At 57.0% G+C, this 14768-nt stretch overlaps 1 protein-coding gene across 4 annotated transcripts; it reads left to right on the top strand.

Moving 5' to 3' along the window:
- The first annotated feature begins 2552 nt into the window (after window positions 1–2552).
- ARHGEF37 (Rho guanine nucleotide exchange factor 37) lies at window positions 2553–13808 on the top strand. 4 transcript variants are annotated; one of them, XM_015876157.3, is made up of 13 exons: window positions 2553–3119; window positions 5535–5748; window positions 6162–6285; window positions 6378–6525; window positions 7263–7462; window positions 8124–8254; window positions 8744–8848; window positions 9259–9369; window positions 10030–10359; window positions 10525–10653; window positions 10798–10993; window positions 11421–11593; window positions 11928–13808. In XM_015876157.3, the coding sequence occupies exons 2-13, from the start codon at window positions 5545–5547 to the stop codon at window positions 12135–12137; spliced, it is 2061 nt and encodes a 686-aa protein (XP_015731643.2). In that variant the 5' UTR covers window positions 2553–3119; window positions 5535–5544; the 3' UTR covers window positions 12138–13808. The 4 variants fall into 4 exon arrangements, with proteins under 4 accessions (XP_015731643.2, XP_085374994.1, XP_015731644.2 ...); XM_085518868.1 differs by having other exon boundaries at window positions 2831–3119; window positions 6224–6285; XM_015876158.3 differs by lacking the exon at window positions 2553–3119 and adding an exon at window positions 3636–3868.
- The last annotated feature ends 960 nt before the right edge of the window (window positions 13809–14768 follow it).

Raw genomic sequence — 14768 nt, 5'->3', positions numbered from 1 at the left:
TGGGATGAAGTATTTTCTGCTGACACAGCATGTTTGAGCCAGCTGCTGTCGTGTCAGCAGGAAACTCCATGTTGACAGAACATGGAAATGTCCACGTAGAAATGCCAAGTTCTCCCTGAGAAAGAGGAAGCCCAGAGGAAGGAGAAGCCCAGGCATAGAGCTGGTGCTCTGGGAAGGCTTCCCCAGCCCATCATACGATGCCCTCCCTGCCCTCCAACATGGTGTCTGGGGCTGGTGGCTTTGCCCAAGCCATCCTCGCCATGCTCTGAGCCTCAGCACAGCAGTTAAGTTTCGTAGGAAGAGTCTCTGCCCCCAGTAGTGAAACAAACACACGGTGCTCCCTTTCAGGAGGGGAGATGCTGTGCTCGCCTGTGGCAGAGACACAAGCCCCATCAAATCAAATACACACCCAGTTGCATCAGTGGAAAAATGAATGGAGAGCTTACTCACAAACTGGATTGGCAGCTTCAAAGGCTGCTCTTGCCTTCCTCCCACTCTTTGTTCCTCCAATGAGCAAGAGTAGCTATCTCCTGCAATGTGTGCTGCACAGGGAGCAGTTATTGTCGTGCCTGGGTGATGGGAGATCTTGCAAACCGTGGCCCTTAGAAAATAAGCCATTTGCTACCTGGCTGACAGTGAACTGTTCTCCTTCACCTGCAGAGACACCAACATGAAAAGCAGCCACCCACAAGAAAAGGCCCCGAGTCAGCAGCCTTGGAGGTTTTAGGGTAGGAAAAGCAATGCAAGGCAGCAAGGATGGGGAAGGGGAGAGGGAAGGGCTGTGGAAGCTGGTAGACATGAAGCCTCAGGCTGTACATGTGGGACAGGAGATGTGAGCTGCTGCAGCCCTGGAGAGGATGAGAGGAGCTGATGCTCCTTACACAAAGTGAATCGGTCCTGGATGATCTTAGTTGTCTTTTCCAACCTCAATGATTCTATGTACTTCTTAGGAGGGTTGCTCTTTCCACCGGATTCACTGCAATGGAGAAAGAAGAGCCCATGGGAATGAAGAGTAAAGCCCACAGCTTGGGAGGAAGCGTGAGGGGCAGCAGACTGAGCTGCTACTCCATCTCATGTTTCTTTGCTGGGCCCCATAGCACGTGCTGCAGGGATGATAGCATGGAGTTGATGGCACAGGTAGAGCAGTAACAGTGATGTTCTGCCATCGCCACCAAAGCGACCTCCATACAGAACAGAGAAGGAATACATGACACAGCTAAGCCAGAGGCAAGCGAGCCTTCAGCCCATAAATAAACCCTTTAGAAATAAAGAGCTGACTCTTAATTTATTCTGCATGGATCAAATTCTATCTCCTTATTTTCAGCCTCTGCTCTGCCTCCTGGTGGAGGCGATGCCTCCCAGCACAGCCTGTTGGAAGGCCCTGGTACAGCCCTGGTGACCTGTGTGAGGGTAATTACTGTGAGCAGGTGTGCTTCCCTTCTGTGGTGGACTTAGGCACATGTTATATGGACCGTAAAGAGAAGAAGAGAGAAATGGAATGACATCTCCGTGGTTTTTCATGTGGTGCTTATGCTGATGACCAGCTCAGATATGAAGTCCTGTGAAAATCTTTAACTTTATGGCACTGGCCTCTTTGCCATAGCGCTTTAGCTTGGACTCTCATGCTTTGTAGCATGCAGGAGCAACCATGCTTGAGGCAAAGTCCACTTCCCAGCCGTGCAGTGTGGGAGGAAGCTGTGATTAGGACACACCTGCACCCTATTCTTGAGCTGTTGTTTCTTTTTTCTGTATGTTTTCACTTCCAGCACGAAGGGCTGATAGCGGTGTGTGGTCATGAAGTCCTTTCAAGGCAGGAAAGGAATCCAAAGAACAGTAATAATGGAAAAGATTAAATAAAGGAAACACCTCTTTCCTGTGCAAACATGCTGCTCTGAGAAGAACCCCTGCCTGCTGCAATTGGGCATAACCCAGAGCTGCTTCACTTTGCACGGCTGGAAGTTGTGCCTGCTTTCTGAGCAAGCCCTGACTAACACACAACGCATCTGCTGTGTTCCCACAGAGCCCCCTTATGGCTTTAGCTTCCAACTGATCTGCCTGAGCCTTCATCTTTTGTACAATTGGGAAAATCCCTCTGCTCCGGCCCATCAGCTGCAAACCAGGAGTGGTTCAGTTTGGGGTGAGATGTTTGGGAGCTGCCCTCCCTGCTGGGTGTTTCTGCTGCAGCTGTGGGCCAGTGGTGCGTGGGGGTGGCCCTGGAGAAGCTGTGAGCAAAAACAGGCATGCAAAGAGGTTGCACAAACCAGGGAGCCCAGCAGGAGGAGGCAGCCCTGCCCTGCCCTGCCGCCTCCGCAGCGCTGCACCCTTCTGGGTGCTTCCCTGTGCCATGCTGCTGGGTCATATGTCTGCAGGGTCTGAGGCCACGAGGCTACAACAGCCAGTGCCAATGGGGTGGAGAAGAGACTAAGGCCCTTTAGACTGGCTTATCAAAACCTGGAAACACAAACAGTTGTGCTAGACCAGCATGCACCTATTTGCTTTTCCTTGTAACCAGAGCCTGGCAGTAGCAGCCAGCCCACTCCCATGTCTTCCTGACTCCCGGTGAGCCCTGGAGTGGTGACAACACGTCTGCATGGAGCTGTGCAGCCCCAGCTTGGGGCTGGATAGGAGAAGGGGGCCAACAGCAGGAAGGAAACTGCTCACACTGGGGAAAATCACTTGGCAGCACAGCGGTCTTGCAAGGAAATCACCCTGGCTGTGCTATCAAGCATCCGAAAATACTGGTTGGAATTGAAAACGTGCCTGCGGGAACACCCACAGCATGACCCATGTGGGGCGGAGCAGACAGCAGGGAATGCTGCCCCACTGCCCTGGCTGCTGGGGCAACAGATTCCCTTGGAGGAGAGCACTGCCAGTCACTGAGTGACACAGCACTGTGTGCTGATGGGAGCCAAAGGCAGTGACGTACCTCTATGGCTTCGTTGGATGTGGTGGTAAATGTGCCTGCCCCAGGATGGAGCTGAGAAGCTCCTGACACTGCTGAGTTGCTGTCCCCAAGGCCACCTGGGTGGGCGTTCCGCTGTTCCATAATGTACCTGGGAGAGGCTTGAGTCGCTGCTGCGAGGGAGAAAGAAAATCTGCATCCCTGCGGTCAGAGCCAGGTAAAGCCTTTACTGCCGGCCCCTGTGTGGGTTGCTTGTGCTCATGACTTCATCCCCCAGTCTGCCTCTCCGTAAGTCCCTATGTGTGTCCTTTCTCTGTGCCACTTCTGGATGCTCTGTGTCAGCCTGGAAAAATCCAGGTGGGGCTGTCACCTCCATATGGTTGGATGGGACGTGCTCGGGGCGTCAGGAGTTGGCTGCGCATCAGCTGCTGCCGTCTCAATAGCTTGTTTACAAGGATGCAAATACTTCACATGCGGGAAAAACCCGCAGACCAAAACATCCCCGTGTCCCGGTGGCATCGCTTCCTCGGGTATATTTGGATTTTTCATTTCTGTTTTCTCCAAACCCCGTTCTGAGGCTGAGCAAACAGGGCAGTGCCAACACAGCAGGTGCTCCCACCCTCGGGGTGCCCAGGGGCCGTACCGTGCCGGGCAACTCCAGCCCCGCACAGCCGGGAGCGCCCAGCAGCCGCAGTGAGGCAATAAACAAGCAGCCGCCGCTTCTCTCCTATCAGACTCGGGGGGGCCATTTGCGGGCGGTGCGGAGCCGCCGCCGCTCCCCCCCCGCTGCCCGGCTCCTCCTCGCCGCTCCCCCGGGCGGTGCGGCCGGTCCCCGGTCGGACCCTGTCCCCTGTGGCCGGGGGCCGTCCCGTCCCTCCCGTGCCACCCTCGTCCTGCTGCTGCGCGCTGTCATTGACCTCCCCCGCTGCGGCAGCGCGGTCGCGGCTCCCGGTGCTGGCCCTGCAGGTAAGACGGGGGTCGGGCCCGGGCAGGGGGGTCTCGGGCACCGGGGGGCTGCGGGGTGGGAGCTGGGAGCCAGGAGCCCCTGCCTTCCCCCTGGCGCGGCTCTTCTGCAGGGATGCTCCGAGGCAGCAGCGTAGAGCCGATATGTCGGCAGGCCGAGGGGGGAGCCGGGGAATTAAACCTGCTCCTCGTTCTAAGCTGTCAGAACAGCTTCTTCTTGATTTTGTTGTTTCTCCGTTGCTTCAGACGGGGGCGCAAAGTGGTTTCCCGGCCTGGGAGCCGTTCCCTGGAGCACGGGGGTCCCCACATCGGCATGGGGACCGGTAACACTCAGAGCTTGGTCTTCTGAGCTGCAGCCAGTGGGGAGTGGGGCAGAGCTGCACAGCGCGATGGGCCAGACAGCGGGGCAGCACCCCGAGCCCTGCCTGCCCCTGGGTCTCTGCATTTGTGTGCCCCACTGCCATGCAGAGCTCAGTGCATTTCCAGCCCCAGCTCCAACCATCTGCTTGTTTCTGGGGTACATCCCACCATCTGGGGACCTCTGGGGCACCCAGTGGAGTGCAGAACAGCGTCCTGTGTCAGCCACAGGTACACAGGGGGCTGGGATGACAGCTAGCAGGGTAGAGTTCTCCTATAAAGCAGGCAGAGGCGCCGTGCCTGCTGTCTTAGCACATGGATTTGTGTTCTTGCCAAGCCTATCTCACCTCCAGAGCAGCTGCTGGCATTTGCCAGACAGGAGCACTCTCACTCCTGCAGCACCCAACATTTGCTGGCTCAGCCCCCAGCAGAGGCTCTGGCTCAGCCCCCCATTCCCATCACATGCACCAGAGCCGTGCAGCTGTGCAGGAGGCCAGGCTGCCATAGGCTGGCTGCGTCCCAAGGCCTCACACTGCCCAAGCAGAGCACTGTCTATGCTGTATGGAGATCTGTGCCTTTCTCCTCAGCAGCAGCATTAGTAGAGGAAAGGCAATGCTGTGAGTCAGTTCCTAGATTTGTGCTCTCTACAAGAAGAGAGGGAGACAGAGCAGCGCCTCTGCAAAAAGCCCTCTGAGCACCAGGGGCTCCCAGCGCCTCTGGCACAGGCACTCACGCCTTTGCACACTCCTCCCTCCCAGTCTGTACATCAGCTCTCCCTCCCATAGAAATGCCTGTTGTTCAGGCGTCACATAAACACTCTTTGTACTTTGAAAAGGACACTTGAATGCAAGGCAGCATGCCAGGCACTGCCTAAGCAGTGACAGCCAGCCTGAGCAGTGCTGGAGCGGGCATGGGGGTGGTGGAGCCCTGTGCTCCTCTTGGGGGGGGGACACAGCTGGTGCCGGGGTGCTGCTCTGGCCACTTGGATTTGGGCATAACTGCTCAGCATGTCCCCATCTGCCTCACGTGGCTGCCTGCCCTTGACAGCCATCCTGCTTTTCACTCTCAGCATTTTATGGTTTTATGATTTTGGTGTATCACCTTATCTATCCAGATCTTATCAGTGGTAGGAAAGCCTTCCTTGTAGATGTGGATGGCTTGTTGTTCCTTGGAACAAGTGTGCACAGATGTGCTCATGGAAGTGCTCCTTGTCCCCTGCTGTAGGTGGAACAAGTGTGGGCACCAAGCTGGACCCCAGAGCACCAGCCCCTGTGTCTGCAGCTCAGCCCCTGACCCAAACTCACCCTTGCAGGCATCCTAACATGGCAAGCACCCATGAAGAAGAGCCACATGCTGAGGACACAGCAGACCATGATGCACACATCTATGAGGAGGTGATGCTCTGTGAGCGGATGGAGCACAGCCAGCGGCTGGCTGTAGAGGAGCTCATCACCACCGAAGCCAGCTATGTGCACAACCTCCAGCTGTGCCTGTCTGACATCCGGGCACACCTCGAGAAGAAGCAGGTGAGGGGGCTGTAGGGTGAATGTGCTGGGAGCAATGGGGCTCCCACGTCCCAGCAGGGTCAGTGCTGAGGGCAGCTGGGAAGCCACTACCTGTGCCCTGATCCTTCCAGCCCTTCCAGCTGCCTCCCTCAGGCTGAGTCCTGGGTTGAACAGACATTATGTCTTAGCCAGTACAGCCATCTGAAGGCTTTAACTCTGCATCTGTAATGTTAGAAAGGCCTTGTCCTGCTTGGGAACAAAGCCAGATCTTATCTCCAAATGCCTCTTGAAATGGAGCGTTTCCAGCTCCTCAAATGTCACATGAGGCTGCTGGAAGGACACTGGTGTCGAGAGGGTGCGGGTGACTCCACAATACCAGGTCCACCTCCATCTCATCTATTTGGCTTGTTCTGGGGCAACTGTGTTCCTTCCAGCTGCCTGGTCTTGACCTGGAAGGACTCTTCTCTAATATTGATGACATCCTCCATGTCTCCAGACGGTTCCTAAGGGGACTTCAGGACACTACTACCCAGGAGCATGAGCAGCTGCTCAGCATCAGTAAGTGGAAAGCAAAATCATACTGTATGTGGGGAGGAGACCCCTTCCCATGGAAGAGAATTGTTCCTTCCAGCCTGACCCTCCTCCCCCAGGCACTCTATTCCAGGAGTTCAAGGAGGAGATGGAGATGGTCTACAAGATCTACTGTGCCAGCTATGAGCATGCTCTCTTGTTGGTGGAGAGCTACCGCAAGGACCCCAGGCTGCAGGAGGAGATTATGGACACCCTGACTGCAACAGTGTAGGTACCCTCTGCCACCCCTTCCCTAATGGTCTTGCCCTTCTCTCTAAACGAGCTCCCTTCATGGATGGGTACCTGCTCCTGGGCACCTGGATGAGTGCCACATCTTCACAGCATTGCCTGGTATAGCTGCTGGCAGCCTCTCCTGAATCCTCTGGGACTTACCAAAGGAGCACTACAGCTTGGGAATCTTTTATGGTGGACCTCATACCTATGGTGGGGGTGGCACCCATGGCTCCTGCCTGCTCCTCCCCTCCACATCACTGCCACCCAAAGGGCTGTGCCACAGACAACATGCATTCCCCAGTGTCAGCAGAGAGATAGGCTGGCCCCAGTGGATGTGGAGGACTCCTGACCCATCAGCATGGTCACAAGCACTGCAAGTCACTGGCATTTCCTCCTGCTTGGAGTGCAGCTGATGTGCTGGAGGGGGGGGGCCCTGCACACACAGCCTGGGGTGTCCTGCACCTCTCAGCCAGACAAGCACAGATGCCTGCTCAGGCCTTGCACTGCCTTTGGGGCTGATGGGGACAGCACCTTGATGAGCACTCCCTGGGGGTGAACAGCTGGGGTTCAAGGCCAGAAATCCAGGCATAGCTCACCTCTTGATCCCAGGCAGCAAAGCTCTCCTGGTGCTGGAGAAGGGCTGGGTTACCCCCAGAATGCTTGCAGAGAAGCCCAGAGAAGCATTAGGGTTGTCCTCCTCACCAGCCTCACGCAGTTCCCCCTTCCATCAGGCCTCACACGAGCGCCTCAGATCTCAGCTTCTTCCTGGTGATGCCGGTGCAGAGAGTCACCAAATACCCACTGCTGCTGGGCAAGATCCTGGAGAACACCCCTGCCAACACCAGCACCCATTCTGCCCTCGCTGCAGCCGTGCGTGCCATGACCCAGGTCAATGCCAACATCAACGAGTACAAGCGACGCCGGGAAGTGGGTGAGCAGGGCACTATGGTACCTGGCTCTGGGAGGGTGTTGTATCATGGGCAAGCTGCAGGAGCAGGGTGGCATAGAAGCAAGAACAGAACTGGTTCACCTGCATTCCCTGGGCTGGGGAATTGAAGGAACAATCCTGCCCTTGGGATAGGAGAAATCAAGCTCCCCACAAATGCAAGCTCACTCTGCTTTTTGGTTTTCATGGTAGTTTCCCTGGGGCTGCCCTTCTTTGATGTGGGTTGTGCTTATCCTGTCGATCAGCCCCAGCCTTGCTGCTGTTCTCGCCTTGATTTTTCTCTGTTTAGCCCACTCAGGTTGCTGCTATAAAGCTTCTGCAGCCACATTGTTCTCTTGGTCACACCAGCATCCCAACACCTGCCCCAGCACTGTGCAGCAAGGCTGCTGGGCTGCAGGGCTGTGATAGGGACATGCCTGCCTGCAGGGAACAGCCAGGACACAGCACTGCAGGAGCCACATCTGCACCGGGTTGCTGGTGGCTGCAGGCAGGGTTTCTGGTCCCAGGGCACTGTTGTCCTATGAATTAAGGCCAAAGCACCTTCAGGGTCCCACAGATGAGCAGCTGTGTGAGCAGCCCCTCACTTCTGGGTCATCAGGCCACTCACCAGCATCTCTCTTTCCCCTCTCATGTCTCCCCGAGGCAGCTACCAAGTACAACAAGGCTGAGCAGCTGACGCTGCGGGACCGCTTCGCTCGCCTCAACCCTCACTCCATCGCCAAGAAGACCACGCGGCTGAGCCGGCTCCTAATGCACGAGGCCGGCATCGTGGCCAAGGTGCGAACCCATCCACTGCTTCTGCCGCTTCTGGGGCTTTCCTCCTGCACCGAGACAGGGAGAGCCGAGCCCGGTGCTGACCCCCAGCGGCCTGTGCTGTCATGTAAGCCCATGTCCCCCTGCCGGGTGACCCAGCGTGGCTGTTGGTCCCTCATTCCAGCCACTGTGCAGGCACAGACCTCCCTCCTTGCCTCACGAGTATCACAGGGGAACATTTTGACCTCCAAAAGCCCTTCAGACCATTAGAGCATCCCAGCAAAAGGATGCACACCCAGTGGCACTGAGTGCTGCTTGCAGCTGAGGCATTTTCCCCAGCACCACGTCCCAGGTAGTGCCCAAACACCCCGGATTGTGGCCCTTGTCAAACTCCTGGAGCCTCTCGGGGTCTCCTCCCCTCCAGCTTCAGGCTGCACCTTGTGTTAGCATCACCTCTGCCCCCACCCCTCCCTGTTCTGTCTGCACAGAGACAAGCTGCCCCTTGCCTTGCAGACAGAGGACAAGGAGTACGATGATCTGGAAGAGAGATTCCAGAGCGTGGCATCCTGTGTGACTGCACTGAAGGAGAACATGGCATCCTACCTGAAGCACTTAGAGGTAAAACCCTGACTGTGTGCAGGCAGCTGCCCCCATCCAGGCCTCAGGACCCAATCTGGGAGCTGCAGAACATCCCCAAGCCCTCTGCAAATAGCAGCTGGAGGTGCCCAGGGACTTGTATTTCTCAGCTGAAACATAGAATCATAGAATCACCAAGGTTGGAAAAGACCTAAAAGATCACCCAGTCCAACTGTTCACCTATCCCCAATGGCTCCCACTAAACCATGTCCCTCAACACAACATCCAATGTGTTGCTGTGCTGGGGACCTCACGGCCTCATAGGATTGCCTCAAAATATTGAGAATGGTTCCCCACAGTGGGATGAGATAAAGGAAAAGGTGACAGAACGACTCCCTGTTGCCCAAACAGTGCATAAAGAGCTCCTGCCCTGATTGCTTTCTCCCTTCCAGGCATTCCTGCTGCCTACCCCACACAAGTGTGAGCTGCAGATGGAGGAGGGCCCTGCCCAGCAGTACCGCCGCCTTGCAGAGCACCTCCATGGCACTGTGTTCCCAGAGTTTGTGAGTGCTCCTCCTCTGCAGAGCTCCTTTGGGATCAGAGCCGGGCATCTCTCTCACCTGCTGCCAGGGCAGGGGAAACAGAGTGGGGTTCAGAGTGGCCCGGTGCAGGGAGCATCGTTATCAACATTCAGCTTTGGCAACCCATCAGCATTCCATAGATAGTGTTTGCCATCAGCCCCACTCATGAGCATGGTCAGGGTGGGTTTCCAAGCAGCGTAAAGTGTGTCAGGGAAGATAGATCCCCAGACTGTATGCCAGCTGCCCTATAGGGAGCACCAGCCTTCCCATGCCCATGCTGTGTGAGGTGGGAAACGGGGTAAGCACTCAGATCCTGGGCTTAGGACTTCTGTCCAACCAGGGCACTCTGCTGGGATACACACTGCACTGGTCCATGGGACTTTGCATATATGAGTGCTCATATCTGGTCTTCTGGGACAGCCCAAGTTTTGAATCACATCATGCATGACTGCGTTACTAAGGGTATGCTTTGGTTGGCATCCCATGTGCATTCAGGGAGGGGTGCCACATGAGCCCCCACTCCACACAAATCCCCCAGCAGGCCCCCAAGCCTTTTTTTATTGCATAGGACAGTGTTGCATACAGACAGCAGGACCTGTCCAGTGGGGTTCCAATGGAGATTTGGATTTTGCCATCCCACAGAGGCGCCGGCTGGACAGGCTGGTCTGGCAGCCCCTCTGCAGCTTGGCAGAGATGCTGGTGGGGCCACAGCAGCTGGTCAAGAAACGCCTGGACAAGCTGCTGGACTATGAAGAGATTCAGGAGAGGAAGCGTGAGACAGGCAGCGTAACATACAACGAGGAAGCAGCCATGAACACCTACCTGGCCATCAATGCATTGCTTGTGGCTGAACTCCCACGCTTCAACCAGGGGGCCATGCAGCTCCTGAGACAGATCCTGGGCTCCTTCATTGTCCTGCAGGAGGACTTGGCTGCAGAGGTTCTGCATGAGGCTAATAAGGAACTAGAGCAGGTGAGAGAGGGAGAGTGGGTGTCCTTGTGCTCTTCCAGGCCTGCCTGCTTCTGCTGGGTCCATCCATCTCCCCTTCTGGTGGGGCTGCTGTGCTGTGGGCTTGGGGCAGGATCTATGGCAGGATCTGGCTGCATCCCACACTGACCTCAGGGTCTATCTTCACAGATGCCTCATGGCCACATGCCGTTGCCTGCTTTCTGGAGGATGGTGGAGGACACCCTGCAGCAGTCGGGCATCCAGCTCCGTACTTTCATCCAGGCATTTGAGACCGTCACACCAAACCCTGTGCCACAGGTAGGAGCTGCAAATCATAGAGTCATTAAGGTTGGAAAAGACCACTAAGATCATCAGGTCCAACCATCAGCCCATCCCCATCACACCCACTGAAGTCTCCTATGTGCCTGACCAAGTGCTCCTGTGTCTCTTGTTCCCCTCCAGCCCCTGAACCCTGCTGAGGAGCGGAAGGTCCGTTCCCTTGTGAGCAAACACGGCCCAGACAAACTTTACCAAGTGACAAGCAACGTCAGTGGCAGCAAAGACATGGACCTGACCTTGCAAAGGGGGCAGATTGTGGCTCTGCTGCAAAGTGTGGATACTAAAGGCAACACAGGCAGATGGCTGGTGGATGCTGGAGGTACTGTTAGCATTGCAGGGAGGCACCAAGGTCACAAACCAAACCCAAACCACTTCCTCAGCTTGGATGAAACAGTGAGCCACTGTCTCTTGGGTTCTCTCTTCCAAGGCTGGCTCAGCCCAAACCTGCCTTTGCTTTGCCAGCTACACCTATAGCCATTGGCTGTAGATCTTGGGTTTCCCCATTTGTTCCCCAAAAGAGCACTTGTGAAGTGTCAAGACTGGGAAAAGAGAGTCCAGTCCACATAGAAATGTCTTAAAACCCATTATCTGGGCTTTTGCTCTGGATGTACTCTAGCGATGGACATGTTTGAGTGAGGCTCCTGTGCTGTGCCAGCTGACAGCCAGGTTACTCTCCCTCCTCTTCCAACCTGTCCTGTGTGTGTCAGGTGATGGGACCCCATGACCTGTGTGTGCATGTCCTCCAGGTCCCCGAGGGTTTGTGCCTGCTTCCAAACTCCAGCCCTATAGCCCAGGACCAAGCCAGCAGCCCAGCATGAAAACATCAGCCCTGGAGATTGGCACAGAGGGAAGGCGACATTCCTATGTGCCACCTGAAGCTCCTAAACCCCAGGCAGCCACGTTCACCCCAGCTTTCCAGGTGAGAGGGGAGGACAACCAAGGACTGTTCCTAGTGACCCTGATAGCTCCATGCTTGTAGGCAGGGACACAGACCTCTTTTTCCAGCACACATGTGACCATTCATGTGCAGCTGTGTGCCTTGCAGGAGTGTCACAGCCATCTGGGTGAAGCAGAGGTTTTGTCTTGCTGGGATCTGGGGTGGACAGAGCAAGGGAATTGTGCACCGGGGGTCTTCATGTCCCTACATCAATGTCCTTGATGTCCTCTCTAGGTCCTACCCTGCCATGCATGTCCCTTTGCTTCCTGGCTCTGTCTCTTGCTAAGTGCTTTCTCCTCTCATTCTGCTCTCACAGGTGGTTGCTGGCTTCTCCTTCACAGCACGCAGCCCTCAGGAGCTCACATTGCAGGCAGGGCAGCCCGTGGTGGTGCTGGAGCCACACGACAAGAAGGGCAGCACCGAGTGGAGCCTGGTGGAGGTGAACGGGCAGCGGGGCTACGTTCCCTCCAGCTACCTGCTGACTGTCCCTGTGCAGGAGCCTGTGGGCTGGAGTCTGCCCGTGTGAGCAGCACCAGCACAGCATCCGAAGGCTTCGTGCTGCTCACGGAGAGCTGTGTGCATGGCACCCGATGAGCTCATTGCTGAGAGAGTGGATGCTCAGCTCTGGGCTGGGGAAGCAGCAGAATGTGGCCCAGGGGCTGTGGGTGCACGGTTGGAGGTGGGGAGATGTACTTTGTGCTGTGCACAAGGGCAGGAAGGTGCGAGGGTGCCACGTCCCCGTGTGTTTGCTTCTTGCTGGGCAGCACGGAGAGAAGAGCTGGGATGGAGCCACATGTGGCTGCAGCTCGGCAGGGATTTGTATCGGTGAGAAAAGTCCCTGTAGTGGTGGCGAGAGAGAACTGTCCCTGAGTAAATCAGGTCTGAGCTGCAGTGCTGCAGTGCTGCAAACGGGGCTCCAGCCTGACACGTGTCTCTTGGAGATGTGCTGTCCACAAAACGGGTGGGGTGATGCTCCCCTGCGCCCACTCACACGTCCGAGCGGCATCTGGGCATTGGGTGCTGTCACCTCTCGGCCACCGAGCCCTGCTCCTGTTGGCTGTGACAATACAATACAATACAAGGCGCCCGTGCCGGCTCTGTGCCCACGCGTGGGGCTGCGCGGCCGCGAGGTGGCGGAGCTGCCCCGGCACAGCTCAGCTCAGCTCAGCGCAGCCCCGCACAGCGCAGCACTGCAGCGCCTCCCTCCCGCAGCTCCTTCGGGATCTTCCTTTCCCCGTCGCATCGTGTCGAACCTCGGTGCCCGTGGATATTCCCTGCAGATGCTGTCTCCAGGACGGGCGCTGTTATGTGCTGTGAGGACGCGGGGCACCAACTCACTTCTCTCATTGTATCGCCCCAGCCGGTCGCAGCGCTGCTGCCCCGAGGGTCTGGCTGCTCCCTCGGGGTCAGCGCAGGGCACGGGTCCCTTCCAGCCGAACCACGAGGAAGAATAAAGGGCACAAACGTGCCTTTAAATAGCGCAGCAAGGACACGCTCTCCTGAGAGGAACGCTCTGGCCGGGCTGGTGGAACATGCCTGTGCCCGGGGGGGGGCTCCTGGCCAGGTGCCCACCTCAAGGTCAGGCATTGCCCAGAGCAGCAGCAGGGCTGTGTGTGGGGCAGCCGCTCACCAGCCTGGGGTCTCGCTGTGGTGCAGGGCTCTGGTTGCAGTGGAGCTGGGTGGCACTGCTGCACACAACCTGCTGCTGGCCAGCAAGGGGCTCAGCGCTGGCACCGCGCCGAAGCTGATTCATATCCTGGACGTGCTGGCATTTGGATGGTGTCCACCCAGAGGGTGCAACAACGAGGATCAGATCTGACCTGCTGGCCCTGGGCCAGCTTGTTAATGTGTGAGGTGCACAGTGACCGAGGCACAACTGGCATAGCCTAGGGAAGAACACCATCCACGCAAACCCCAAGCCTGGGCTCCCAAACCTGTGTCCATCCCAGGACACAATGTGTGGCAGGGCTGTGGTGTGCAGTGAATGTGGGCCTGGATGCAGAGCAGCACATGCAGCAGCATCCCAGGACTCAAAGTACCTGCAGTACTGCACTGCTGGAGGGGCTGAGCCCCACAGATGGCAGCCACAGGGCCTGGAGAGAGGAGCACGGGCATGAGCAGCACTGCTTGCTCCCATCTTGCACAGCCAGCACCTGAATTGTTTAATAAAGTGTGAAATTGCTTTCATGCTCTGCTACCTTTGCAGACACGGACCGTCATTACTGCCTTCCCCCCACCCCTCCAGCCAGCCGCTGGCTGCTGCTGATGTCCCCGCTGTCACAGCGCTGCCAGATGAGCTCCTGGCTCACACGGTGCCCAGCTCAGCTCCATAGCACAGCCACAATACACCCTTCCCTTCTTCACAGCCCCATAGCACAGCTCTGGCTGCTGGGGATGCAGAAACGCAGCCATGTGGCCGGGCTGGGGCTGCACAGCCCATTTCTCCCCCCCGCTCCCCACTTCACATGGCCTTGGGGATGCTGAGATGTGCTGCATGCTGCAACATCAGCCTCTGCTCTGCAGAGAACACAGGGCTGCCCCACTGCCAACGTGGACCGGTGGCTTTGGAGCCACCTGAATGTGCACAGAAACCATTGGCAGCCTTAACAGGGATAATCAATCACTGTGCTCCTGCTCTGGGCCTGGCTGCTGAGGATGGCTCCCCAGAGCTGAAGGCTGGCAAGACTGGGGAGGACTGTGCTGCTGTGTCTCGAGGGGACACAGAGATCTCCTCTCTACCCTCCCTGCAGGAGGGCGGTCTGTGCCCCCCTGTGAAGGAAATGCCGAGGGAGCCAGGCATGGGATTGGTGCAGGGATCTGCAGGAAATGCCAGGCAGCGCTGATACTTTGCTCCAGGGAAAAGGTGTCATGTTCTTCCAGCCGCTGATAAAGTTAAACCCTTGATCTTGTTAAAGATTTAGTCCAGAAGGCGAGTTTAGGTAGGACGTGCACGCTGCCGGTGCAGCCCAGGCACGGGGACGGTTCTGTGCCTGTTGCCGGGCTCTGGGTGATGGAGCGGTGCCTCGCAGCTCGCCCCGTGCTCTCCGTGCTGTAACCCTATAGCCCTCGCTGCCCCTGCCGCCTCCCCGTGCTGCAGCTCAGCCAAATGCCTTGAGTGGGGGGGAGACTTTGTGCCACCGCGGTGCCAGCCTGCCCC

The sequence above is a fragment of the Coturnix japonica genome, chromosome 18 (genome assembly GCF_054131305.1).
Source record: "Coturnix japonica strain WE chromosome 18, WE-NBRP24, whole genome shotgun sequence".
Classification (NCBI taxonomy): Eukaryota; Metazoa; Chordata; class Aves; order Galliformes; family Phasianidae; genus Coturnix; species Coturnix japonica.
This window is presented reverse-complemented; position numbering and strand designations above follow the sequence as displayed.